Raw genomic sequence first — 27,666 nt, 5'->3', positions numbered from 1 at the left:
CTCGATCCCAGGACCCTGAGATTATGACCAGAGCTGAAGGCAGAGGCTTTAACCCATGCCTCAATGTATTATTATAGTTACTGTATCCTTTTAGATCCTATTGTAAATATAGCTTCCTTAATTTCCTTTTTAGATTGTATATTGCTGGCATATAGGAGCACTTGGATTTTTTATGTGTTAATTCTGTACCCTGCAACTTTGCTAAATTTGTTTATTAGCTCCAGTAGCTTTCCTATGGATTCTTTGGAATTTTTATATCATCTATGTATAGAGATATTTTTGCTTCCTCCTTTCCAATCAGGATGCCTTTATTCTGTTTCTTACTTAATTTCTCTGGCAAGATCAATTGGCAACATCAAGTGGCAGTGATGCAAGTGAGCATCGTTGTCTTATTCCTGATCTCAGTGTGCAAGCTTTCTGTCTTCCACCTTTAAGTATGTTAGCTGGAGATTTTTCACAAGTGCCCTTTATCATGTTGAAGAAATTTCCTTATATTGCTAGTTCTCTTGAGAGTTTTTGTCATGAAAAGGTGTTTGATTTTCTTTGACCTTCTTGTTTCTCCCTTATGAGAATGCTTGTGATTCCATTTAGGGCCCACCTGAATAGTCCAGGATAATCTCTCCATTCCAAGATCTTTAACCTAATCATAACTGCAACGTCTTTTTTTTTTTTTTTTCTGTGACATATCTCTTTCCACATAAAGTAACATACTCACAGGTTCAGGGATTAAGGATTAACTTCTTGGGAAGTTAGGGGGCAACATGATGCTGACCAGGATGGAGAAGCTGAATTGAAGGATCTGAAAGCAACAGTGGGAAAGAAGGGGTCAGATGTGGAGGCTCAGCTGGAGGAGGCTGGGAGACAACCAAGGCCCAGGAGTCACATGAGAGGAAGTTTGAGTCTAGAGGACAGTAGGAATGAGATACAGCCACTGGACTTAGAGGCACTAGTTAAGCACCAGCCTCATTCAGCAATAGTCCAGGCTTGTATTAATGCCCTAGACTGGTGAAGTGGCCCTGGATCAGACTTAGGAGATAGTGGTCCCAAGGAGGACAGATGGTGAGAGCATGTTACAGGGAGGGGTCCCGGAAGGTTCTGCACGCTACAAGGCTCCACACTGGGACTGCAGTCCTTGTAGGCATGCTGGTATAGATGATGGTTCAGTCTCCTGCAAGTGCGGGGTCAGGATGTACTATCCACCATGATAGTGGAGCTACTGGGACTGGAAGGATTGTCCTGCGGTGGAACAGGTAGGACAAGCCTGGTAAGAGGTTAAGAAAAGCAAAGGCAGAGGTGTAAGAGAGCCAGAGGTATTTGGGAATCCATGTGTTTGTAGCTGGGAGATGGAGCAGAGGACAGTGACAGGTGGGGAAGGCTTGAACAAAGGACCAGGGGCATTCCTTAGCCCTGAGTGACATTGGAGGTTTTGTTGCAAGACCAGCTGGGAATTGGGTCCTGGTTATCATTTCCAGGCTCACTGGCTGCCATGTGCGGAGCGGCCTGGGGAGAGTTGAGAGGGCTCATCCAAGGACAGCAGAAAGAAGAGGACCTAGAGGTGTGGGAAAGGAGCTGTCGCAAATGGATGAATCTGTCATGAGTCAGGCAGGACAGGGGGTACAAGGGCTTGGTGCTGGGGCCCTAGGGGAAAGTTTGAACCTGGGGTCACATTGTGGGGTGTGTCCAGGGAACCACTTGGAAGTAGGGCATACACAGACTGAATGATATCCACTTCCCCTCCTACTTTATGACACAGTGGCTGCAATGCAGTGGCCAGTGGGTCTTGGGAGAAGGAGAAGGCCCTGATGTTGGTAGACTAGCATCCCCTGTGAAATAGAGGCCTGAAGAAGAGGGTAAGCTGGAGGAGTTAGTGTGTCTGGGAGGTGTTAGAGGAGAGAGAGTGAGGTGCCCTGGGTTCTAGGCCTGGGGCTCGAAGATACCTACTCATGTGCGCTGCAGGATCGTCAGCCGTCTTCCTCACTGCAGGGCCTGGTGACCTTCAAGGACGTGGCCGTGGACCTCTCTTAGGAGGATGGAGACTCTTCACTGGCTCAGAGGATTCTGTGCCAGGTCGTGATGTTGGATGACTTCATGTTCACCGCCTTCCTGAGGGATCTCCTGTGTCTCTTTTTTATGTGTTCCTTTTCAGAGTTGTAGGCATTCAGGTTGGGCGATGGGTACTCCCTTAGGCTCTTCCTGAGCCACTCCATCTTTGCTGCCCTAGGCTTGGGGCCTGGGGAGAAGGGTCAAGGTTCTCTCCCTCTTTCCAACAACCTTTTTGGGTTTGCCTCTATAACAGGGTCTCTCTGTGCCATGGATTCTGCTTTCTTTCTCCAGCAGATACTTCCTTAAAACTTCCAATGCCAGTCTCTGGGGGTCCTATTGTCATTGCTTACAAGGGACAGATTGAACAAAAGGCCAGGGGCACCCCCTGGCTATTCCTGAAAAACCCCTCTCAATGTTTCATTTTGTAACATCCTTCCTCCTTCTTCCTCACTAATGGTAAAGATGAAGCAAGCTTCTTGACTTCTGCAGAAAGGTCACACAGTCAGGGCAGGCCCCTTACCTGCCCTGTCCTCCACAGGACTTGTGGCCACTCCATCCCACAAAGTCATTTTGCCAGAGCATGGCAATGAGTGCTAGTTATCTAGACGGGAAGTTGCAATTCTAGCCATTACAAGAGTGTCCCAGGAGAGGTGGGCCTTGCTGAGTGAAATTTGGGACTGGGCTGAGGCCTGGTTTAGGTTGAATTATACCTGTCCGTGGTCCTGTACCACATCACTGTCCTGTTGCCAAAGTCATCGTGCCAACCTCAGTCCAACTTTTTACACCTTTCTGAACATTCTGTCCTCCTGTCTCGTCCTTCTGATGTCTGGTTCCTACCTCTCCGACCTCCAGTTCCATCTTATAACTGCTCTCCCTATCCCGGCTCCTCTGGCACCAGCTTCTGTTTAGCTGTTCGGGTGTGTTCATGCACTGGTAAAGAATCTTCAGAAGCCCGATCCTAAGAGGTGGAGGATGTTACATCGTGTCTGGGCATTTTCTGCAGTGTCTGCCTGTCCCAGCATTCCTACTGAGCTGTGTTCACGGAGGCCGAGCAGCAGATCCTGCCAGCTACATTGAATCTTTGACTCTGTTGAGATACTTCGCACTGGTCTGGCCCGTAGCGACAGGATCTGCTCTTTGCCCCTGATCCCAGCCCCCTTAGTTTCTTATAAACACAGGGAATCAGCTCTTAGCTTATTAGACACCATGTAATGATGGATCCATCCTCACCCACCTACCACGGCCTATGGAAAGGGCATTTCCCGATTTTCAGGTGATTCATGTGGAAGAGAAGATGAGGTACTGTTGGAATAAGATGTTTTTAGAAAAATCGTATCACAGGTCTGAACTCCCAATGCTGGTCCTTCTAGCCGGACAGTCCACCCCTGTAACACAGGTGGTTAAGTCTTCAGAGACTTTATCCCTGGAGAAGCATGGAGACAGACCCTGTGCAGAAACTGCACATGAGGAGAGAATTCTGGTTCCACTGAAACCTTCATCTGAGACAGTTGACTTCGATATGGAGAGAGACCTCTCACCTGTGATGAGCACATACTACAGGAAAGCTATGCACACGTAAGGATGTCCTGGACAGCCATGACCTAACACCCAGCCACCTACCGTGATAGGCAGCCGTGAAGGAACACCAAGTTCAGGAAGGCCTTCCTCCCCAGCCCCAATATTGGGCAGTACCCAATGCCCACACTGCAGAGAAGCCCTTCAAATGCAGCAGCTGGGGGTCAGCCTTCCTAAAGAGTGCCACCCTCCTTAACCACCTGACTCACCCTGAAGGGAGACTACACAGATGCCCAACAAATAGAAGTGTCTGCAAGGAGAAATCAGTGCTTGTTGGTCACCTTGAGATCGTGGCCAGAGCTGATCTCAAGAGTTGGATGCTTAGGGGCGCCTGGGTGGCTCAGTGGGTTAAGCCACTGCCTTCCGCTCAGGTCATGATCTCAGGGTCCTGGGATCGAGCCCCGCATCGGGCTCTCTGCTCCGCAGGAAGCCTGCTTCCCTCTCTCTCTCTCTCTGCCTGCCTCTCTGCCTACTTGTGATCTCTGTCAAATAAATAAATAAAATCTTTAAGAAAAATAAAATAAAAATTAAAAAAAAGATTTTATTTATTTATTTGACAGAGAGAAATCACAAGTAGGCAGAGAGGCAAGCAGAGAGAGAGAGAGAGGGAAGCAGGCTTCCTGCGGAGCAGAGAGCCCGATGCGGGGCTCGATCCCAGGACCCTGAGATCATGACCCGAGCCGAAGGCAGCAGCCCAAACCACTGAGCCACCCAGGCGCCCCAATAAAATCTTTAAAAAAAAAAAAAAAGAGTTGGATGCTTAATGGACGGAGCCACCCAGGTGCCCCAAATGCTCCTAATTCTTTTTTTTTTTTAATTTTTATTTATTTATTTGACAGAGATCACAAGCAGGCAGACAGGCAGAGAGAGAGAGAGAGAGGAGGAAGGGAAGCAGGCTTCCTGCCGAGCAAAGAGTCTGATGCGGGGCTCGATCCCAGGACCCTGAGACCATGACCTGAGTGTAATTCTTTTTTTTTTTTTTTTTTAATTTTTTAAAAATTATTTATTTATTTATTTGACAGAGAGAGATCACAAGTAGGCAGAGAGGCAGGCAGAGAGAGAGAGAAGAGGAAGCAGGCTCCCTGCTGAGCAGAGAGCCCGATGCGGGACTTGATCCCAGGACCCTGAGATCATGACCCGAGCCAAAGGCAGCGGCTTAACCCACCGAGCCACCCAGGCGCCCGTTCCTAATTCTTAAAAGTAATCTCTACACCCAGCGTGGGGCTCAAATTCACAACCTGGAGATCAAGATTCAGATGCTCTACTGTCTAAGCCAGCCTGATGCCCCAAAATGCTCTTTTAAATGTATAGGTGAGTTTTTTAAATGCATATACATATGAAATGGCCACACTTAAAATACTGAATGTTCTCATCACATCTAAAGTTTACTTTTCGTTAATTTCCAACTCCATCTCCTCCAACCCAAGTGTCAGGCCACTACTGAGGACTTGCTTTCTGCCACTATCGGTTAGGGTTGTCTTTTCTAGCACGTCATATGAAGGGGATAATCTGTACTGTATGGACTGTTTTGTGTGTTCTTTCACTCACCAGAATTTTGGGAGATGGATCCGTGTGGTAACATACCATTGTGTCATCCCTTACTGAGTTGTACCTCATTGTAGGAGATACTACTGTACTACTACGTGTTTATTCCACTCACCAGTTGTTATCCATCAGAGCTGTCTCCAACTTTTAGCTGTTATGGATAAAGGTGCTATGAATATTTATGTACCAGGATTTTTAAAAGAAATTTTTAAAAAGATTCTTTATTTAAACAATCTCTATACACAATGTAGGCTTAAATTCCTGACCCCAAGTTCAAGATTCACACGCTCTACAGAGGTGCCCCTCACGTACTAGGATTTTGTGGTCATGGGCTTTCATTTCCGTGGCTAAATCCCTCAAAGAATAGCTGAGCTGTAGGGTAGGTGTCTGTTGACCGTCACAGGGCAGTGAGGGTCTGCCACAGCTCAAGGGCCGGCTGCACCAGTCCACGTAGAACTACAGAATTCAATATTTAGTGAAGGCAAACTCTTCTAATTATCCTGTGTTGTAAGATGAAGTAATGTGATTTTAAATTCCTGCCAGGGAGCGCCTGGGTGACTCAGTGGGTTAAAGCTTCTGCCTTTAGCTCAGGTTATGATCCCAGGGTCCTGGAATCAAGCCCCCATTGGGCTCTCTGCTCCACGGGGTGCCTGCTTCCTCCTCTCTCTCTCTGCCTACTTGTGGTCTCTGTCTGTCAAATAAATAAATATTTTTTAAAATAAATAAATAAATAAATTCCTGCCTGGCAAGGAAAACGCCTTCAGGTCCCTCGGTGTACTCAGCAGGGCCTAGCACCGTGCCGGGGGGTTATACCTGACTCTGAGTCCAAATGTGGCCTCCTCAGGGACCAGAAGGAAAACTTCAGTACTGCCTGACGGTCTCAAGCCAGGAAATCCACAGCTCCTGCTAGAGGTTAGGCATGAGCAATGGGAGGATGGACCTTAGGTGTCCTGACCAGGTACCCCACTGCAACCCAGGCCTGCCCAGGGCCCGCCCCCTCCCACCTATCCAGCAGTTTGTCTGTGGTTACAACCCAGAAGAGGAAGAGTTAAGTGTGGTGTGCTGATTGCCCTTGTGCAAAAGCAGCTGTTTGTCCTTATGTGACCTGTGTCTCTAGAACAGAAATCCTGTTGAGATCTCCTAGGGTGCACGCATTTGTAGGCTTGAGGGCGTTGTTGTTAAGATTTTATTCATTTATTTATTTAGAGAAAAGAGCTACCTAGGCACCCCCATGTAGGCATTTTGAATGCAGGAAAGGACAGGCTTAGTTGGCTGGTTATTATATAATCCAGGCCTGTCACTCAAATGAGACGACCCTAGAATCCACCACAAAAAAAATTGTTGTACGGGCACCTGGGTGGCTCAGTGGGTTAAGCCTCTGCCTTCAGCTCAGGTCATGATCGCAGGGTCCTGGTATGGAGCCCCACATCGGGCTCTCTGCTCAGCAGGGAGCCTACTTCCTCTTTCTCTCTCTGCCTGCTTCTCTGCCTAGTTGTGACCTCTCTCTCTCTGTATCAAATAAATAAATAAGGGACACCTGGGTGGCTCAGTTGGTTAAGCAGCTGCCTTCGGCTCGGGTCATGATCCCAGCGTCCTGGGATCGAGTCCCACGTCGGGCTCCTTGCTCGGCAGAGAGCCTGCTTCTCCCTCTGCCTCTGCCTGCCATTCTGTCTGCCTGTGCTCTCTCTCCGCCCCCTCTCTGATAAATAAATAAAATCTTTAAAATAAATAAATAAAATCAGATCTTTTTAAAAAATTGCTATAAAGCCCACACCCTGGAGTTTCTGGGGCCATTGTCTCCCTTGACTGGCCTGCTTCTCCCTTGGAATGTACTTTAATAACACTTTGCTCTGCTGTACTTTCAGTATGCTGCTGAAAATAACCAAGGCTTCTTATGTTTTCCATCTCACTCTCCATAACACTCCTGGTTCCTAAAGCCCTGGCACCCGATTAGGCAGTCACCGTGACAAGGTTGCCTCCCTTTGTTCCTGCTTCAGAGCAGGCACCTGCAGACTGGGGTTCAGCAGCAGGGCTATAGTGATTTGGTGTCAATGGGGAGGCTGGCTTAGGCACCAGAAACTCTGGTCACGTGCTTAAGTTCCTTCCACTGCCACCACCTAAGGATATTTCCTCTCCTTCCAAAGACCCTCAAATCCACCCAACCTGGTCAGTGGCTTTATTATGATGATTTTATCATCATGGAGAGTAAGTGGGAGAGGGCACCAGTGAAGTATAAGAACTGCAGAGCAAGCTGGTGTCCAGCCACACTATTCCTCCTATGCTGTCCTGGGACAGGTACAAACACAGCAGCAACAGCACCCGCCTCACAGGGGTCATGAGCTGTAAATGAGTGAACATATGCGAAAAGCTAAAAACAGTAGCTCAAACAAGGTAGGCCATGATAAAGTTCATTCATTCATTGGGGTCCCCAATCCCTTTAAAAGAATGCTCCAGTACTCTGAGACGCTAGACACGCAGAATCCACGGATGGTTTTCCCTTGAACAAGACACATCGAACTCGTTAAGTTGCTTTGGTTTTGTTATTAGACAGCTCCGTGTAAATGTCACCATTCCATTGCCATGTGGTTAAACCAGGAGGTCCCAGGTGCCAGGTGATTTGCTCTGGGCACTTGGGCCACTCCCTCTCCCTATCCTACATGCCGAGGCTGGCCACCTGAGGTATTGCCCGAGGTACCAGCTTCCTCATAACCGTGCACACTAGCAGCCAGCTGCCCTGAGAGATGAAAGGTAGGGCAGGAGGAGGTGACATTCTGGTTCCTGCAGCAGTCAAGAATGGAACCCTCCGGGTGCCTGGGTGGCTCAGTGGGTTAAAGCCTCTGCCTTCAGCTCAGGTCATGATCCCAGGGTCCTGGGATCGAGCCACCATTGGGCTCTCTGCTCAGTGGGGAGCCTGCTTCCTTTCCTCTCTCTCTCTCTCTCTGCCTGCCTCTCTGCCTACTTGTGATCTCCATCTGTCAAATAAATGAATAAAATATATATATAAAAAAAAAAGAATGGAACCCTCTGAACTGGGATGGAGTGGGAGAGGACGCTGGTGGCTAGAGGCACTTTCTGGCTCCCATGTGTGTAGGGCTATAACACTGTTAATGGTGTGGCCCAAGACAGGTGAAGTGTTTTCCATAAGTCATGGAGGTGCCCAACATTAACGCAAAGCTGCCTGGGCCAGGGGCTGAATGTTGATACTCCCCAAAACCACAAGCTGTGCAATCTCAGTCCAGTACTTGAGATGTGAAGAAACCAAAATCATGGGACATCAGGGCCCAAGGTCATGCAGGTTATAGTCAGAGGAACCGAGCTGCAAACTCAGGTCAGCCTGACCTAGCTTGGGCCTAAGCTCAGACTCCTATTCTTCCATGTTGCGTTTTTTTTTTTTTTGGGGGGGGGGTGGATTTTATGTATTTATTTGGGAGAGAGAGGGAGAGAGGGCAGAAGAGTGGGAAAGGTAGCCCAATGTGGGGCTCGATCCCAGGACACTGAGATCATGACTTGAGCCGAGATTAAGAGTAAGGTGTTTAACGGACAGAGCTTCCCCAGGCTCCCTAGAAAACTTTTTTTTTTTTTAAAGATTCATTTATTTATTTGACAGAGAGAGATTACAAGTAGGCAGAGAGGCAGGCAGAGAGAGAGAGGAGGAAGCAGGCTCCCTTCTGAGCAGAGAGCCCGATGCGGGACTCGATCCCAGGACCCTGAGATCATGACCTGAGCGGAAGGCAGTGGCTTAACCCACTGAGCCACCCAGGCGCCCCCTAGAAAACTTTTATTTAGTGTATTGGGGTGTGGGGACAGGGAGCTTGCATATATATTAAGGAACTTATTCATATTCTCTTACTTTGGCACATTGGTTCAATTGTCTTAGTTTGCCATCTTGATGGGGACAAATTACTCCATTTGGGCTTGTTGTTGTGTCTTTTCAAACAGTAGACACTCCGGAATGTCCTTCCACTCTCCTTTTCTCTCCTAATACCCAGCCCCTTGCTGTGCCCAACTTCCGTGGCCTCATGTCTCATCCTTTCCCCTCAGCCTTCATCTCTTTCTCCTAGGTCCTTTAACACCAGACCCCCCTTAATGTGTCCTGACTTGGCCACATGTCTTTGAAATGTCTTGTTAATGTGCTATTTGATGACAGCAATGTGTTCCCTCCAAGGGGTTGCAGTCCAGGTATACCCACCACCTAGACCTGCTCCCCAACATGGTGCTCCCTTGTCAGCAGAGGCTAAGGCTGTACCAAATCCCCCAAACAGATAAGTGAGCAAGAGGCCTACCATGTCAGTCTGTACTCACACCTGCACGGGGTCCCCCAGTCTAGGATGTGGAGGCACGCAGTCAACCTAATTCCTGTCCCCTTGGCCCTGACTCCATGGACTCCATCCTGGTTGTGTCCAACATGCACTCAGTTAACTGGCATTTCTCTGTTTTTCGGTTGTTAGCATGGAGCAGAGGAAGAGGAGTTGTCATACGACCAGAAACATAACCATTATGAAATATACACAGAGCCTTTTCCCTACAAAGACATATACTACCAGGAGTAAAGCTGCTAGAGCTCTTTCCAGCTGGGTGAAGGACACTGCTCCCATTCCAGGTCACTTTAGCCTTCTTCTCTCACCTAAGTGAGAGGTCATAGTCAACAGGTGCTAGGGTTTCAGGGAAATACACTGAGAATGCCGCAGCCAGGGTAGGCAGTTGGGGTCAGGAAGTAAAAGAAACTACAGCGGTAGAGATGTGCTCCTGAGACTCAGTCCCACCGAAGACTGAGATTTCACTGGAAGATATAGTATGCTCCTGCCCTCGCACACCTGACACGGCATCAATGGAGCTGCAGTGTAACAACACTGGGTTACAGCTAACGGAGATGCAAGACAGAGACTCTCTGTGAAGAATACTCACCAGAGCACAAAGTTTGGAGAAGAGACGAAAACTAGTGCACGGGAGGAATCTGAAGTCTCTGGCGTCCATAACTACAGCAAGCAAGTTCAGCCCTACTCCTACCATAAATCCTCACACGAACCTCCTGTTTACCTTACTTCCTGTTACCAAACATATGTCTGGCTTTCAGCAGCAACTGACAAGGCATGTCAAAAGGCAAGAAAAAAAGAAAATCTGAGGACACACAAAGCAATCATCACAATGACAATCACATAGGACACTGAGGTTGGAACTATCAGGATGTAAAATAACAATAATTAAGAAAGATGTTAAGGGCTCTAGTGGAAAAAGACAAAATGCAGGAATAGATGGATAATGTAAGTGGAGAGATGGAAACTATGGAAAGGTCAAAAGTGAAGGCTTGAAGGAAACAACACCAGTAGAAATGAAGAGTGCCTTCAGTGGGCTTATCAGTAGGCTCAGCCCAGCCAAGGAAAGAACTGGTGCTCAGCACAATTCCGCAGAATGCAAGTGTCTACTATTATCTGTTTTACAGGTATACATGGGGATTCACAGAGGTCCCACCAGGTTGTTTGGGGTCCAACCACCGGCACCAGATAACAGCCCCAATCCCCACCCAGCTTGTTCAGGGGAGATCCGAGCCAAGGATATGGAACTATTTTGTGTACAGAGGATGTTGCCATTTTTATTTCATTTCCAATTCATTAAATTATGAATTTATCAAACAATAAGCATATCTTTAAATATTAGGCAATCAGGATTCCTCTAGTCTAAGTAATTACAACATTACAGGGATAATTTTATTTTATTTTTTTAAGATTTTATTTATTTATTTGACAGACAGAGATCACAAGTAGGCAGAGAGGCAGGCAGAGAGAGAGGAAGAAGCAGGCTCCCCGCCAAGCAGAGAGCCCGATTCGGGGCTCGATCCCAAGACCCTGGGATCATGACCTGAGCGGAAAGCAGAGGCTTTAACCCACTTAGCCACCCAGGCGCCCCTACAGGGATAATTTTAAAATAAGGTTTTAAGAAATTAAATGTCTCCAAACATTCAAACAGTGCTTGAAATGTTAATGCCTCAAAGCTTTTGATTAAATCATGAGTTTAAGATGTTAGATTTCCTTAAATTCTTTCAAAGTGAACAATACTTAACAAACGAATATTCCAAAATTGATGGGATCTCTTGCATTTCGAGGATTTACATTCGAAAAACAGTTATGGCTGAGACAGATGCATATATAAGGAGGGAGAAAGAGAGTAAGGAAGGCAGAAAGAATGAATGAGCTTGACGAAGATGAATTCCGTATCTCCTTACAAAAGTGGGCAACCAGGCGCTGGGTAACGTTACTGTACCACGTCTGTCTGTCTGTCTGTCTGTATACATGCATGCGTGCATGTATGTATGGAAGTAATTGAGGCTGGGGGCTTGCACCCTTTGGTGCAGGGGCTGCAAAACTGGTGTTAACCCTTCACAGGCCACAGAGAGGCCAAATGAAGCACAAGCCTCCGGAGGTGAAGCTGGGGTCGCATTCCCGGGCTCGCTGCCCCAGCGCCACCCCTTCTGGCCCGCCCCTCCCACTGGGCTTTGTCCTTAAAGCCCCGGGCTGGGGTCGCCTCCTGGCACCTCAGCGGTTCCCGCTTCCGCGCGTGCAGGGCTTAGCCTCGGGGAAGCTCGGGTGCCGGGTCGGGTCCCAGGACGCCGACTACCCACCGAACACGCGCGGACTCCATTTCCCAGCGTGCTGCGCGGAGATCCGGAAGGGCGACGCCCGCCCCGCCGCAGAGTGGACGGGAACTACGCTTCCCAGAAGGCGGCGCACGTGCATCCGCAGCGCGCATTGGGCCAATGAGGGTTTGCGGGGGCTGGACTTCCGGCGTCCGGGGTCTGTCACTTTGCAGCGGGGCGCGGGGCCACACCGGTGTTGGGGACCCGAGCGCGGCGGGCCCGGGCGGGGTTCCAGGAGGGGTGGAGACCCGAGGTGAGGGCTGTGATCGAGGGCACGAGCGGAGAGGCGCTGGGCGCACGGCGTGGGCGCGGGCGGCCATCGCGCCCCCCGAACCTCGGTTTCTCCGGGTATAGCCTGGGCCGCCCCGCGGGGCTGTGGGGCGGTGGCCCGCGTCACATGTTCTCCGACCCCGGGGCGGCAGGGGAGGCGGCGTCCTGGGCTCCGGGGCGTCTGTGCCCTGGACGGACGGGGGAGACTGAGGCCCGGAACCGGGACGTTCGCGTTGTCCGTCGCTTTCTGCGCGTCCCCAAGTGCAGGCTCTGATGGCGACCGCGGCGCTGACAGACCCGGCGCAGGTGAGTCGAAGAGGCGTCGGACTCCCTCCCCCGCCCCCCAGCCACCCGCCTAGGTCGCTCCTGGAGGGACCCGAGTCCCGACTCAGGGAGGGGCCCCATCGGGACGTTTTGTCTCCCGTCTCGGTTCGTCCCAGGCCCCGGCGTTCAGGCCATGGGGGGGCGTGCACGTGTGAGATCCCCGGTCCTGGCGGCCAAGGGTGTGAGGGTGGAAGGAAGTTGCAGGCGGAGGGCGCCGCACGTGCAAAAGCCGGGAGGGAAGACTGAGCCCGGGTGCTCCCGGAGCTGGGCTTCTGACGTGAGCCCCCGACAGAAATGGCAGGCTGAGGAGCTGGCGTCGGGGACCGTGGAGGGTTCGACGGAGACCGGACATGCTTCAAGTTAGGGCTTTTAAAGTGTCGCCGCGTGTGCTTGGCGGAGAAAAGACGCAGACCGGGGTGGCAGAGCGCAGGGGGCAGGCAGTGCCACAGTAGTTGGCCGGAGTCGCCGCCTGCTGCGCACTGGGCCGATGGAGATAGGAAACGTGGTGGGTTCGGGATAGATCGACGTCTCAGGTGCGGCAGGGGAGCGAGTGGCCCCAGCGGAGCACAGTCCCAGGGTTTTTGGCCTGAACACCCGGAAGAACAGAACTGCTGTATCAGAAACAGGAATCTGAGGAGAAAGCAGGTTTAAGAGTATGTCCCAGAGCAGAGGTATCATCACCTGGACCCGAAACTGCAGATGTCCAAGGACACGGTCCTGATATTCCGAGCCAAGGCAGGGCCTGGGAATCCCATTTAGGAGGAAGGAATCTCATGGACTCAGCCAGGGATGTAGCTCTCCAGGGAGATGAAGACAGGTCGGTAGACCCTGGGGCTCTGGGAGGAATTCTGGCAAGTGGCTGAAGGCAGGGTTTTTGGCCAAGGAAATGGAGGGGTAGGGTGTGCTTAGTAATGGAGGGAGGAAACGGGCTTCCTGTGTGGCACCGGATCCCTGGGCCCCTCCTGTAGTGACTGGAGGGGATCAGCCAGTCAGTCCTCAAGCTGGAGGAGCAGCCCTGGGATGTCAGGCGCGTTCTACAGAAGACGGCATCCCTCCAGGCATGGGCTTGTCCCGGCGGGCCCATAGTTGGGACTTGTACAATCGCTACTTAAAGAAGAGCTAAGGGCATGTCCGGGAGGGTCAGTTTGTGCAAAGGCTGGAGCACAAGGGGCACCTGGGCCTGCCTTTGGGGTGGCAGCCATCTGAATGCCGTGAGTTTGCTCTGGCTGCCTTGTGTAAGTGACCAGTGTGGAGGCCAAGAAAGCATCTATGCCCTAGACAGGTAGGGTTTAGGGGAGAGGAGGGAAGTTTAATCGGCACAGTTGCAGAGCCCGGGGGAGGAGGGGGTCAGGGTGAGGAAGGTAAGCCTCTGAGGGACATGGGAAAGGTAGCCATTCGGCCGGGGAGGTGGGTCCTGGGTCATAGAGCCATAGCTTAGATTGTGTCCATCTTCCCCTTCCCACTGTTGTAGGGCCTGATGGCCTTTGAGGATGTGGCCGTGTACTTCTCCCAGGAGGAGTGGGAGCTTCTGGATGCAGCCCAGAAGGCCTTGTACTGCCACGTGATGCTAGAGAACTTCGCACTTGTGGCCTCACTGGGTAAGGCCCTGGGTTTTCCATGGGAAGCTCAGCTGTTGCCAGCACTAACCCCGCATCTCCCGTTGGCTTACGAGCAGCCTCACACCAGCTGGCCGAGTGTCCCTGTCCCAGTGTGGCACCTCTGTGTCCAGGCTCAACCCCTTTCATCTGCTACTGCCAACCCATTTCTTCTCACAGGAACCATTGCTCTTTTCCTGTGAGTCCTGCCCTGTGGTGTGGTTTTCTTTGTTGCCCAGATGACACCATCTGTGTCCCATAAAGTCCTGCCTCCTATTACCCATTGTGCTGGGCTTGGCCCTTCATTTGCTTGTCTTTTCTCACAGGACTCTCTGCCTCACGACCACGGGTGGTCATTCAGCTTGAGCGTGGCGAGGAGCCCTGGGTTCTCAGTGGGACAGTTGTGACACCAGTCAGGAATGCTCCTAGGAAGCCCAGCCCTGGTGAGTGGGGACTCGGAGAGTGTGAACTTGGGCCCACCAATGGCCAGGCTTCTGTCTCCCTTTCCCTGCCCTCCTGGACACTCTAATCATCTCCTGCCTCCCACCTGACTCCCTCCCGTTCTCCTTCTATCATCACCCCCTCTTGGAGGCTCTGGTCTTGGCTTGCCCATTAAAGGGGAGCTCCCAGAGCAGCCCACTCCAGGCACTGGGTGCAGCCTTTCCCAGGATGTTCCTGGTCCTGCTCTCATGGAGTTGACCATGCCAGGGGAGAGGCCTGGGGAAATGAGTTTGTGAGTAAAGCCTGTAGCATCAGGTAGCCATTAGTGTAAGGAGGAAAAGCAAGCTTGAGGAGTTCCCGGGGCCAGAGGGAATGACATACACTGGTGTCTGGCTACTGCTCCTCTCCCCATCCTTGGCATCCCCTTTGCCTGAACACTAGGCCTGGCCCAGTAATCCCCTCTTGGCCAGGGTGACCCAGGATCTGCCATTTCTGTGCCTTTAGGTTCCCGTCATCTGGCATACGACAGGGTTGTTCCAGCAGAAGCAGAGCTGCCAGGGTCCTTCCATGATGGCTCCCCTTCAGCATCTACAAGGGTCCTCCCCTTCACTGGCATCTGTGAGCACGGGAAGAGCCTGGAGGGCTGGCAGGGCACTTCCCCCTCTCAGGAGAAAAAACCCACAGGGGTGTCTGTAATCTATTGGGAACAGCTCCTGCTAGGTCCTGGCAGTGGGGAGGCCAGTGTCAGTCTGCGCCTGACCTCCCCACTGAGGCCAGCTGAGGACTGCCCACCTAAGGAGAAGGCCCTTGTGACCCGCCCCATGCCAGGCAAGCAGCTAAGGGCATGTGGGCGGGAGGCATCTCGGAGAGGTTTCTCCAAAATTCCAGAATTTGAGGCTGGTCTCACCTCTGGGGAAGGAGGAAAGAGTCCCGCTGGCCACAAGTCTCATGGACACCCTGCTGCCCAGGAGCCCTCAGCCTGGGATCAGCTGGGCAAGGCCCTCCACATGGGCCCTGGCCTCCTCCCTGGGGAGAAGCCTTTCGAATGCAGGGCGTGCAACAAGGTGTTCGTGAAGAGCTCCGACCTGCTCAAGCACCTGCGCACACACACCGGTGAGCGGCCCTACGAGTGTGCGCAGTGCGGCAAGGCCTTCAGCCAGACCTCACACCTGACGCAGCACCAGCGCATCCACAGTGGGGAGACGCCATATGCGTGCCCGGCCTGCGGCAAGGCCTTCCGGCACAGCTCCTCGCTGGTGAGGCACCAGCGCATACACACCGCCGAGAAGTCTTTTCGCTGCGGCGAGTGTGGCAAGGCCTTCAGCCATGGCTCCAACCTCAGCCAGCACCGCAAGATCCACGCAGGTGGGCGGCCGTACGCATGCGCCCAGTGTGGCCGCCGTTTCTGCCGCAACTCACACCTGATTCAGCATGAGCGCACGCACACGGGGGAGAAGCCTTACACCTGTGCCCTTTGTGGGGCCGCCTTCAGCCAGGGTTCTTCTCTCTTCAAGCACCAGCGTGTGCACACGGGCGAGAAGCCCTTCGCCTGTGCACAGTGCGGCCGCGCCTTCAGTCATAGCTCTAACCTCACGCAGCATCAGCTGCTGCACACGGGCGAGCGGCCCTTCCGCTGCGGGGACTGCGGGAAGGCTTTCGCCAAGGGCGCAGTGTTGCTCAGCCACCGACGCATCCACACGGGCGAGAAGCCCTTCGTGTGCTCGCACTGTGGCCGCGCCTTCCGCGAACGCCCGGCCCTCTTCCACCACCAGAGGATCCACACAGGAGAGAAACCTGTGCGAAGACCCCGGCATGGGGCAGGCCTCTGCCCTCAGGCCAGGCCTTCTTCGGTGGCCTCATCAGAGGGCTCACTGGGGAGGGAAGCGGGGCCTACTCCTGCCTCCCGTCTAGCCACAGTCTCAAAGCCTGCTGAAGCCTGAGTTCACAGCTCCAGCCTTCCCTGGCTTGTCGTAACACAGCTGTGTTCCCTCCGTATCCACATTTTGGAGGAGACCCGTATGTGCACTGTGGTTCCGTCTGCACGTGTGATGATGTTTGCCATTTCAGCCACGGCTCACTCCAGCTGCAGAAATATCTGGGGGATCGTTCCCCCATTCCGATGCTGAGACTTCAGTAGTGCAGAGACTTGGGAGTCAGTGCTGTTTCATGCCCATTATGACTGTGGGTGCTCAGGTGAGGCGGGGGAGAGCTGGAATGCTGAGGAAGCAGCCCTCGACATTTCCCCTGCCCATGCACAAACTGGCCACCAGGCCAACCCTCAGGATAGTCCTCCAAGGTCTCCTTCCTCCAGATCTCCTGGAAGTAGACTCAGTGGACAGGAGCTCATGTGGGGGTCTGGGGTTGACCTTGGGTCTAGGTCCTATCTTCCACCTCTGGGACAAAGAGGTGAGAGAGAGAGAGAGTCAGGCCTACAGAAGCTATTTGCAGCATCCTGAAGGCAGGATCTTGATTAGTGCCAACGTGTGCCAGTTGCCAGGCCTGTGAGGCTACACTCACAGTACTTGTACTACACTGAGTAGTACCTGCCAGGCTACTGTGGCTGGTATCCCCACCTTACAGATGAGGAAATTGAGGCAGAGAGAGGGGATGAGTTGTACACAGCAGAGCCAGCACTTGAATCCGGGCCACAGGCCCAGTATCCACACATCTCACCACTCTGCCCCCATGCTCTGGCACCCGTGCTCTGGTCTGTTGGTGTGAGAGCTGGGTGATGTCAGGCCTGGTTGCATGCACATGGCAGTCTCCCAGTGGGTGGGGCAAGTAGAGGTTGCAGTCCCCTGGGTGGGCAGAGGAAGACAGACATCAAGGTGGTGGCTCTTGAGCCATGTTCTTTTATTCAGTTTCTCATGGCAGCCTCAGCAATGGCCATGTCCCGTTGTCACCAAAGGCACCGCTACAGGACCCTGTGTGTCCCCATTGCCCCGACAAGAGGTGATTACAACAACAGGTTTGGAAGAGACCAGATGGGACTACTTGTTTCTGCAGGGTCTGGTGGGCAAGTGCCCACCTGTTCACTTCCCTGAGTTTGAAAGAGGATTTGCTGTCACCTAAGGCCATGTGTGTGTGCACCCTCCCATCCTGGGACACTGAGTTGGATGGGTGGGGTGGGGCCCAGGTTTCTCCCTGTGGCCCTCAGCAGACCAGGGCCCATCCTCACCTCAGTCCTCAAACCCAAGGGTGGTAGTGGTCTCTTTACTTGGGAACAAAAGAAGACCCAAAATTGGAAGTTGAATGGACGCACATTGTGTAAATCCTTGCAGGGCACTGTGAAAGTCTACAGCCTCAGCCTCCCCACCCAGCCTCCAGGTCCTGGGTCAGAGGGTTTAACATCACAGTCCTGAGAGGCTTCCTGATAAAAGTTTGTCAAACGTGTGCACGGTAACAGTCTGATGCCTGTTTCATCTTAGCAGACTGCATACATGCCATCACTGTGTTGTGACAGAGCTGCAGACACTTGGCTTTGACCATGTCATTCTGAGAGTGAAAGGGTAGGTATGTAGCCTGTCTGAGGTCCACTGGGTATCTGTGATATCTGTTACTCCCTTGGTAGCCAGAAGTGTGGGGTCAGCCCAGGAGATCTAGTAGGGAGGATAGCATGGGGTGGCCCCAAACAGGACTTCTATCTCGATATGAGTCTTTGTGGATCCAGGCCAGGGAATCTAGGCTGGGGTTACCAAGAGTGGCCAGAAACACTGACTCCAGTTTGGTGGATTGTCTAGTCCCACCATCTCCCAAGACTTGGCAGCTATGTGTCATATACTATGACCACACAAATTGTTCTCTCATACTCACTTGTCTCCTCCCAGCATTGCCAGACCTTTTATTCTAGAACCTCGAAACTCCTGCAGAGAGAGGATTCTTGCTGAACCCACTCCCAAAGACCCTTAGATTCAGGTCCTCTGTGGCACCTCCTGGGTACCCCACAGGCCTCTGAGCCACTGTTCACCCCTCCTGGACTCATCCTTTCTCCTCTGATCTGGTATACACTCTGGCCTCACCCCCATCTTCCTTTAGAATGGCATCATGAGGGTGCCATTCTCAGTCTGCACAGCTGTGAAATGCAGACAACCCCCCACTTTGATAGCTCTTGGGAGCCCATGGGATTCAGAGGCAAAGGCAGATGTCAAGCAGCACGTGGCTCAAGTCATATGCAACCTTTTCTTCATCTTGGACTGGAGCTCCTGGAGCTCTCATGACCCCTTGAGCTGGGTCTGATGTCCTGAGCCATCTCCTCACCAATCTCCTCCCCACTTATTGAGGTCCTTCCCACTTGTGTGCTTGGCCCCTGCTATGCCTCACTTCCTCTACCCTTCTCAAACTCGCCCCTCCCAGTGCGTAGGAATGGTCAGTGGCCCACACTGGGGCCTTAGGGGGATAGTGACCATGATTATCTGCCTTCCCCCATATCTTGAGCCTTACACTGCCCTCCACTAAACTTCTGTGGTCATGCTGAGCCTTGTCCTGTCAGGCTAGTCTTTTTCTTTCTCTCTCTCTCTCTCTCTCTCTCTCTCTCTCTCTCTCCCCCTTCCTTCCTTCCCCACCCCCATCCCCACCTTTCCTTTCCTTTTCTTTTCTCTTTTCTTGGCTAGTCCTTAATCCTGAATAGGCTGAGGGTAACAGTGCCCTTGAGCTCTCTGAGGCAAGATAGTGGTGTGAACACATGCATTTCACTTGGTTCAGAAACCCATTGGAGCTACAGAGATGAGAGTATTTAAAAATATGAACCCACAAGAACGAGGATGGTGAAACTAGAAGCAATGGCATTCTGGAACTAGAAGCAGATGTGGGATCTATCTCTGATTTAGAGAAAGCTAAATATTGATTTGGCCCTGGGGGAAGTGGGCAGAGGTTCCACCAGGCTTATAGTGCATAACTCCAGAAAGCCTGTAAAGCAGCAGCCCCCTGGGAGAAGGGACCTAAAGCAAAGGTGACTGGGGACAGCTTAGTAGCTATTAGAGCACTAGCTCTCACCATGGTGGAAAAGACATTTCTGGGGAATCCATACAGTTCCAGAGAAACAATCTAAGTCCCCCATCCCCACCCAAACAGCTCAGTCTGATGATGCGTGGAAGAGTTGACAGGCCCCACCCATGCAGATGCTCAGAGCATCCAGTGTGTACGACCACTGCTCTTCACTGAGTGCTAGCAGCTAGGGATTACTAAGTATCCCAAGAAATCAAAACAGGCATATGCAATTTAGGAACGAATACTTGGTTTCTGAAAGCAAAGCACCCCTTTCCACAGTGTGGTTCTTGGCTACTGAGATTAACTGAAGGTACTTTTACTCGTTCTGGTACCCCATGTAAAAGGTTAGCGGCGTCCCATAAGCTGGACAAAAACCTTCGTCCCTCACTTTGCAGTACTGACATCTGAAGACGTGTCTGAGACCCTGAGAGTATAAATCATGGGACAATATCTTCTGTAAATATGTGTCCACCCTGGTTCTTGTTCTCGATGTCCGCAGGGCACCCAGCAGAGGTCGAATAAGGACCCCAGCACCATCCCCGCTGGAGTCCTTCCCGGGGTTGGCGGAGAAAGTCCACAGATAGGGCCGGCCTCTGCTTCCTCCGGGGACCACCTGGAGGCGAGTCTCGGCCGAACTGCACTGTTCCCGCAGTCACTTCCGGCCTCCGGGGAGGACCCAGCGACGCTCTGGCCGTTGCCTTGGAAACAGGGAGGGGGGGTGTCCTCTAGCGGTCACCAAGAGGACTGCTTCGCGACTAGAACGCGGCCTAGGCGGGGCGCTAGTTCAGGACGGCCTTGAGGCCACGCTCCTCCCACCCCCCCCTCGCTTGCCAATAGGCGCCGGAGCTACTGTGCGCACGCGCAGAAGTCTATCGTACCGTCCGTCGCGGCAGTTGGTGAGTCCAGGGCGCGGACGCAAAGGAAGAGCGGCCGCCAGAGCGGGAAGGGGGCCCCCACAGTCTGCGACTCTTCGCATTTCTCTGAGAGGAACAGAGCTCTTCTCAGTTGTGAGAGGCCTTTGGCAATGAGCATCCGCTGGCGGAGGCCGCGCCCGTTCTCGCTTGCTGAGTCTCACGGGAAACGTAGTCCGAAGGGGGGGAGGGCAGGACCTGCCGAGCAGGCGCGTGGTTGGCCAGGGCGGGGTCGCCATGGCAACGCGCAGGGGCGGTGGGCGGAGCCTCTCCACAGAGGCGGCTTTCTGGCGACGGCGCCGCGGCGGAGGTGAGCCCCGACGGGGCCTGGAGGGCCGCGGCTCTTTGCATCTCGGGGGGACGCGGCGGTGCCGCGCTGCCCGCACTTCGGAGCGCCCGCTTACCTCCCGACGCGCCCCGCGCGCCCCATCTCCCACCTCGGCCCGGGCCCTTCCTCCCACCCGGAACGGCGTTCCCCCTCCTCCGGCAGGACCTTTTCTTACCCCTCCCTTTTGGGGGCCGTTCTCCGGGGGGGTCAGACCTGGTCTAGCTGGTCTGACGGGCCCCCCAAGTGGCTTTAGTTCATCCCAGACCCTCTTGACGGCCGGGACACAGTGTCCACTGAGGACCCCACGCACCTCGTAGCTTTGCTTTGTTGTGATTGTCATACGCTTGCTTCGGGCGACGCGAGCCGTTCCCAGTCCCCTGGGGTCAGCGAGCGCGGTGTATTGGGAGTCCACACAGCCTCTGGCTCGCCCCGTGACGCAGACGTCCCTCCTCCTCCTAGCCGGCCCCGCAGGGGGGCCCACTTTCGTCAGCATGTCCCCATGTCCAGGAGATCTGGAGATCGTGGGGACACACACTCCGCCACAGCCCAGCACGGCCCTGTGTCCTGCTGCGGCCTCTTTCCACCGTCACTGCTCCCCCTCACCCAGTCCCTGGCTGCCTGCCCCTCCTCCTCCTGCCTGTCACTTTACTCAGCTTCTGAGTGAGACCGTGGAGATCGTGTTGACTCCTTTCGCCTCCTCTTCATCGTCTCCTGCAGTTTCCTGGAAGCTCCATTGGACAGCTTGCCTCCAGAGCGTCCAGCCGAAAGGCTTCCTTCTGCCTTCAGTTCCGTCGGCAGCCAGCTTCTGTGATCCCTCCCTCCACCGAGCGTTCTCAGCCTCATGCATCCCTGGGCCAGAGCCCTTCCTCAACCAGCCTCAGCCCCCTGAACTGGGCCTGTCCGCCCTACCCTTGCCATGGCCTCTTAGCCCGCACCCTGACCACTCCTTTCCTGCAGGTCCCTCTTGTTGGCTACAAGAAGACACCCAGTACAACAATGCCATCCCCACTGGGTCCCCCACGCCTGCCCTCTGTGGACGCTGTGGCCATCCTGGAGGAGCCTGAGGCAGCACGCCTGCGCTTCCGAGGATTCTGCTACCAGGAGGTGGCAGGTCCCCGTGAGGCCCTGGCCCGGCTTCGAGAGCTGTGCCGCCAGTGGCTGCGGCCGGAGGCATGCTCCAAGGAGCAGATGCTGGAGCTGCTGGTGCTGGAGCAGTTTCTGAGCACACTGCCCCCCGAGATCCAGGCCTGGGTGCGGGGCCAGCGACCAGGCAGCCCTGAGGAGGCTGTAGCCCTGGTGGAGGGCCTGCAGCATAACCCTGGGCAGCTACTGGGTTGGGTGAGTGTGGCCATCGTTGGCTTCTCTGAGGGACAGAGCCACATGAGAGCCCTTGTGACTTTCCTCTTCCCCCTCAGATCACAGCCCGTGTCCTGAAGCAAGTGGTGTTCCCAGCAGCACAGAAGACAGAGGAGTCCCTGGGGAGATCCCACCCTTCAGGGACAGTGGAACTTCTCGGGGCCACCTCTCGGGAGGGATCCCAGGACACCCAGATGGAGAGGTCTGCCCAGCTTAGCTGCCGTGTGAAGGAGGAGCCAGATGCTGATGGGCAGGAGATGGGTGAGAGTGGGAGCTGCGCGAGGTCTGGGGGGCTCCTGAAAGGAAGGTGAATGTCCCCAGATGGGATGAGGACTCCAGAAGGACTGCAGAGCTGGTTCCCCAGGAGGCAGGAGGAAAGGACTGGCAGGCTGCCTGCCATGTGAATGGCACACATAGTAGCCTCCTGGCTCCTAGCAGAGGAAGGCCAAGGCTGCAGCACCAACACCAGGTCACCTGCTATGGCTCACATGACCGGCCCCTGACCCTCATCTGCCTCATTTCCCAGCATCTTCCAGTCCCCCAGTTCCAGCCCAGTGCCACGAGGGGCACCCTGGACACCGGGAACCAGCTTCCGCGTCCTTCCACCCCCCCAGGATTCAGGTAAGCAGCCCCAGGTGGAAGGTACAGGCACCCAGAAGGAGGAGCGTGTCCTTGGTGGCCACTCTGCCCTGCCAGTTTTTCAGGCTTCTTGGCTAGCAGCTTTTGTGCTCTTTGCTGCCCAGAAATGGAGTTGGTATCAGGGTCCCTTCTGCAGATCCTCAGGGACAGGGACAGGCTGGTGGTCTCTCTAAAATTGGGAAGAATTTGGGCCTTAGGCCACAGAATCTGGTTTAGAGCGACTGACACTTGAAAGGGTTGGTTTCTTCATTTACAGAGAAATCAGGGATTTTGAAGCACTTAGCAGTCTTTTTTTTTTTTTTAAAGATTTTATTTATTTATTTGACAGACAGAGATCACAAGTAGGCAGAGAGACAGGCAGACAGAGAGAGAGGAGGAAGCAGGCTCTCCGCGGAGCAGACAGCCCGATGCGGGGCTCGATCTCAGGACCCTGGGATCATGACCCGAGCCGAAGGCAGAGGCTTTAACCCACTGAGCCACCCAGGTGCCCCAGTCTTTTTTTTTTTTAAGTAAATTTTTTGTTGTTTTGTTTTCGTTTTAGGTTTTTATTTATTTATTTGACAGAGAGAGAGAGACAGTGAGAAAGGGAACAGGAACAGGAGGAGTGGGAGAGGGAGAAGCAGGCTTAGCTTCCCGCTGAGTGGGGAGCTCACCCAATGCAGGTCTCGATCCCATGACTCTGGGATCTTGACTTGAGCTGAAGGCAGACGCTTAATGACCGAGCCACCTAGGCACCCCAGCACCTAGCAGTCTTAAACTGGTACTCGGGGGCTTGAACCCTCATGGGCACATGGGTCAAGATGGTGAACTTTGACAAGAAAGCCTGAGCACCACACAGCAATTTGGCCTTCCCTTTTGGTTTCCCCTCCCCCTCCACACAACAGGTGGCTTTCCTCTAGGAAATAACCTGCAGCCACCTCTTTCTTGAGGCTTTCTTTGAAGGCTGGCCAGCCAGCCCTGGGCTGCGGCCAGCTGGGCGTGGAAGTCCCACGGAGGCCCCTGCTACCTGGAGAGTTTGGTTGCTTGGTTCCTGAGTGTGAACAGCAGGGGTCCTGTCCTTTCCCAGCAGCTTTGCTCCTAAGCTCTTCTCCCAGTGGAAGAGCTGGTTGGGATGTGCTTGGAGGCTGAAAAGTTCCTCCGGGCTCTCTCCACAGTCTGATGGCACAGTGCCCGAAAGCTGGGTGGGCAGGCCACACCCTCCAAAGCCGCTTAGCTCCAGCCAGCCACATTCTGGCTGTGGCTTCGTGGGGCTGTCTCCTCCCTGTCCCTGGACCTGCAGGCGTTTGCCTGGCAGGATTACTTTTCCCACCCCAGCAAAGATGGGGATTTGGGGAGGCAAGGAGAGCAGAAGCAGGGGCAGGGAGTGCATGCCCTGGTATAGTCCACAAGGGTCCACCACACGGTTGTGCTCCAACCACCAGAGTTCACCCTTTGGCAGCAGGCCAGACACAGCCCACCACCCCACCCACACTCCACTCTGAGCGCGGAGATGCTTGGCTGCAATTCCTAATGTGAGTTCTCCGCTCTAAACCTCCCCAAAGCTAGGCACCCACATCTAGGAATGCTGACGGCCCTCAGCAGCTCCCCCAAAGAGGATCTATGTTACTTTTGTAATCAGAGGCTTGGGGAGAGGTGGCTGGATTCCCTTGGGTCCCCAGGCCTCTTGTTCTCAATGCAGCACACTGTTCAAGGCACGGAGGTGGGGACAGTCATATCTGTACCCACCTCAGCTTCTCCCAGAACCCATTAAGGGGTTCTCAGCTTTACTCTCTTTGGCTAGAGTATGGAATGGGGCTTCTGAGGGGAACAGGTGCTAGCAGCATCCCCCCAGTGAGCTGAAGGACAGCTCCTCTCTGCCCTATTTCCCAACCTTCACACACCCTTTTCAGCTTCACCCTTAGCGAGCAAAAGAGCCTTAGGTAGCCTGCCCGCTACTTCAGGTAATGAGTAAGGTCATGACGAGGGGACATGGGCAGAGTGCACTGCAGGCGAGGCAGAGGTTGGGGGGTGGACAGGTACCAAGGGTAATGGGCCGTATCCCCACAGGAGGAGTGGGGGCTACTGGACCCGTCACAGAAGGAACTGTACTGGGACGCAATGCTGGAGAAGTATGGCACGGTGGTCTCCCTGGGTGAGGACCAGCCATCACCCCTCCTTCAGTATCTGCATAGCCCTAACCATAGGGCACTCTGCCCAGCCCTGTCCTGTATACATCTCCCAGCGCTTACCTGAGTTCCTGCTCATTACCTGAGGGCACCTTGTCACCCACCAGGGCCCCCACGCCCGCCAATATGTAAGAGCCCTCACCCACCCCTAGGCCATGACTGCTACCTGACTGTCCCTCACCCCAGCAGGAATACCAGCCCCCCAGCCGGAGACACAGGTGGAGTTGGAGCCTGGGGCACTGCGTACGGGGACAGAGGGTCGAAGAAGCATCCACCCGGGTGAGTTCTTCTCCATGTGACCCGAACCATCTGTTCTCTGCTGGGGTGGGAGCTTGTCCACCCCCACACACCTGATGGGAGAGGGTGGGCCAATGTCAAGGGTACTGGGCTACTGGGACTGCCACCTCTCCTTCCCCCAGGAGATGAAAGTGAGAGCCACTGCGAGGGTCCACCCCAGTGCCCAGAGGCCCAGCCACCCCAGGGCCCGGGATCTGTCACCTGGGAGGGCCCGTCTGGGGCCTCTGTGTCTGCCAGGGCAATGCTGGGAACAGGGCTGGAGGCCGGTGCCCTGCGAAGGAAGCCTTATACCTGTGAGCTGTGTGGCCGAGGCTTTGACTGGAAATCAGTCTTCGTCATCCACCACCGGACCCATGCGGAAGGGCAGGGTCCACAGGCCCTGGGCATCGGGGGTGCTCAGAAACTGCCTCTGGGTTCCCGGGAGCTGGACACACCCCGGCCCCCCCGGCGCATGCTCCCAGGCCCTCGGAGCTATGTGTGTGAGGACTGTGGGCGCAGCTTCAGCTGGAAGTCACAGCTGGTCATCCACCGCAAGGGCCACGTGGGTCAGCGGCGCCACCTCTGTGGGGATTGCGGCCGTGGCTTTGATTGGAAGTCCCAACTGGTCATCCATAGGAAGAGCCACCGACCCGAAGCCCCATGAAGGGCCCGAGAAGGTGTCCTCATCCTGCGGGCTTGGGAGCTTCCAGGGCCTGGACACAGTTCCCGGCACTCTGGTTCCAGCCTTCCCCGGGGCTGCTCAGCCTCTATGATTCTTGGGGGCAGCAAAGGACACTGGTGAATCAGAGTTCCCAGGAGGTTCCCCTGTCCCAGTTCAGTCTCCCCCAAACAGCCACCTGGGCATAAGTAGAAAGAAGCTGCTCCTCCTTCCACCACCCCGTGAGGCCCGAGTTAGAATCTGCTGCCTAAGCCTGGTGACTTCCCAGCTCTGAGACCCCAGCTGTGACCTAATGCAGGCTGACAGGCCAAGGACTCCCCCTACCCCTGGGACCTCAGTGGCCCCAGGTGGCTGCTCAGAAACTGCCCCTTTCCACCCTTCCTGAAGCTTCCGGGCCCCATGTCTTGGTGTGGAAGGTGCAGACAGCCCAGGAGAATATTCCTTGCCTCTGTTTGCAGGCAGATAGAAAACTAGTGCCCATTCACGTTTGAGATTTTTTAGAAATTTCACTTTCATAATGGAAAGTTTCTGTGTAAGAATCCTGATCTCTGCTTTCCACGGGTCAGAATATTGGCAGTGCCACTGAACGACTAAGCCACCCAGGCTTAGTTACCCCACGTGAACCCTTTTAAAGCATGGAGTTTTCTCTGGCTGGTGACAGGAAAGGAAGTCCAAAGGACTCGAAGCATTGGGTACCTGGGTGGCTCAATTAGTTAAACATCTGCGTTTGGCTCTGGTCATGATCCCAGGGTCCTGGGATGGAGTCCTGCATTGGCCTCTCTGCTCAGTGGAGTCTGCTTCTCCCTCTGCCACTCTCCACCTTGCCCCCCTCACCACCATCTCAAATAAATGACATAAAATCTTAAAAAAAAAAAATCGGAAGCCTGAGAAGGATTTGATTCACCACTGCTGGCTTGTAAGATAGAGGGAGTCCCACCGTGACCTCTGGAAGGTCAGAACAAACCCTTGCTGACAGCTGACAAAGAAATAGAGACCTCAGTTCTACCACCACAAGGCTTTGCAGTCTGCCAACAACTTGAATGGGTGTGGAAGTAGATAACTCCAAGGTCTTCAGATAAGAGCCTCCCCAGCCGTTGTATTTCAGCTTTGTGATACTCTGAGCAGACAACCCCGCCAGTGCCTCCCAGACTTCTGAGCTGCAGAACGGTGAGCTAATCAATGGATGTTGTTTTAAGCCACTAAATTTGTGGCAGTTTTTAAAGTAGCACACAGAAAATGTAATGCAACCACGTATTGTTAACGGGTTTAGTGCTCCTTGTGGCCAAAAATACAAAACTGGCCTGCATCCAGGGATGAATGGGGTATGAAATAAAATGGTGATTGTATTTTTCAATAAAAGTATTAATAAGAATTGAAAAAAACAAATAATGACTTTGGAAAACTTGCCTGTATGTATTACAGCTGAACCTATGTATACTCTTACTCAGCAATTCCACTCCTGGCTATGCACCCCACAAATGAATTCTTGTTTTGGCTCAGGTCATGATCTCAGGGATGTGAGGTCGAGCCCCGAGTCCGGCTCCTTGCCCAGCACAGAGTCTGCTTGTCCTTCTCCCTCTGCTCCTCCTCCCGCTCACCCCATCTCTTTGTCTCTCACACAAATAAATACAATCTTTTAAAAAAATATATGAATGCTTATGAGCACCAAAAGACAGGTACAGAAACAGAGCAACTATCTGTGAAAGCAAAAGATCAGAAAACAGCCCAAGCCCACTGCAGTTACCAGCGTATCGCCTCTCTGCTTCATACTGGTGCCTGTCCGCTCTGGTGGGCTGGGCCCTGCAGCCAGTTCTCCTCCACAGTCAGCACGTTGTTGAGCTTGGTCAGTCGTAGAGGGCACTGGAGGGAACCACAAGTTGTTTCTCTTCTTCCTGCCACCAC

At 53.6% G+C, this 27,666-nt stretch overlaps 2 protein-coding genes and 1 long non-coding RNA gene across 9 annotated transcripts in view; 2 read left to right on the top strand and 1 right to left on the bottom strand.

The window, feature by feature from the left end:
* LOC131818160 (zinc finger protein 324A-like) overlaps positions 1–17,827 on the top strand; it is a 38,036-nt gene extending 20,209 nt beyond the window's left edge. Inside the window, exons 1-4 of one of the 2 annotated variants that reach the window (XM_059152362.1) lie at positions 11,923–12,370; positions 13,860–13,986; positions 14,310–14,426; positions 14,929–17,827. In XM_059152362.1, the coding sequence (XP_059008345.1) occupies positions 12,338–12,370; positions 13,860–13,986; positions 14,310–14,426; positions 14,929–16,364 (1,713 nt within the window). In that variant the 5' untranslated portion in view covers positions 11,923–12,337 and the 3' untranslated portion in view covers positions 16,365–17,827. Of the gene's footprint in view, positions 1–11,922; positions 12,371–13,859; positions 13,987–14,309; positions 14,427–14,928 lie in introns of those variants that run through there. The other variant, XM_059152363.1, reaches the window with a different exon arrangement.
* A 1,200-nt stretch (positions 17,828–19,027) lies between these two features.
* On the top strand, positions 19,028–27,153 carry ZNF446 (zinc finger protein 446). 6 transcript variants are annotated; one of them, XM_059152393.1, is made up of 6 exons: positions 19,028–20,306; positions 21,607–21,987; positions 22,065–22,266; positions 22,532–22,626; positions 24,996–25,088; positions 25,229–27,153. In XM_059152393.1, the coding sequence occupies exons 2-6, from the start codon at positions 21,646–21,648 to the stop codon at positions 25,856–25,858; spliced, it is 1,362 nt and encodes a 453-aa protein (XP_059008376.1). In that variant the 5' UTR covers positions 19,028–20,306; positions 21,607–21,645; the 3' UTR covers positions 25,859–27,153. The 6 variants fall into 6 exon arrangements, with proteins under 6 accessions (XP_059008376.1, XP_059008377.1, XP_059008375.1 ...); XM_059152394.1 differs by having other exon boundaries at positions 19,028–20,417; XM_059152392.1 differs by lacking the exon at positions 19,028–20,306 and adding an exon at positions 20,512–20,631.
* LOC131818219 (uncharacterized) lies at positions 19,636–21,053 on the bottom strand. The gene is made up of 2 exons (XR_009348729.1): positions 20,960–21,053; positions 19,636–20,519 (listed from the first exon to the last, which is right to left on the bottom strand). It is a non-coding gene; the product is annotated as an uncharacterized LOC131818219 (long non-coding RNA).
* Positions 27,154–27,666: the final 513 nt, after the last annotated feature.

This window comes from Mustela lutreola, chromosome 16 (genome assembly GCF_030435805.1).
Source record: "Mustela lutreola isolate mMusLut2 chromosome 16, mMusLut2.pri, whole genome shotgun sequence".
Classification (NCBI taxonomy): domain Eukaryota; kingdom Metazoa; phylum Chordata; class Mammalia; order Carnivora; family Mustelidae; genus Mustela; species Mustela lutreola.
Note: the sequence above shows the minus strand (reverse complement) of the source record. Positions and strands in the feature narration are given on the sequence as shown.

What these genes read in the sequence shown, in the direction of transcription:
- ZNF446 (XM_059152393.1), top strand. Translation starts at nt 21,646, where the DNA reads ATGCCATCCCCACTGGGTCCCCCACGCCTGCCCTCTGTGGACGCTGTG. An exon ending in TCCACCCCCCCAGGATTCAG is followed by an intron (nt 22,627 to 24,995) that starts GTAAGCAGCCCC and finishes CCCTCACCCCAG; the next exon opens with CAGGAATACCAGCCCCCCAG. An exon ending in TCGAAGAAGCATCCACCCGG is followed by an intron (nt 25,089 to 25,228) that starts GTGAGTTCTTCT and finishes TCCTTCCCCCAG; the next exon opens with GAGATGAAAGTGAGAGCCAC.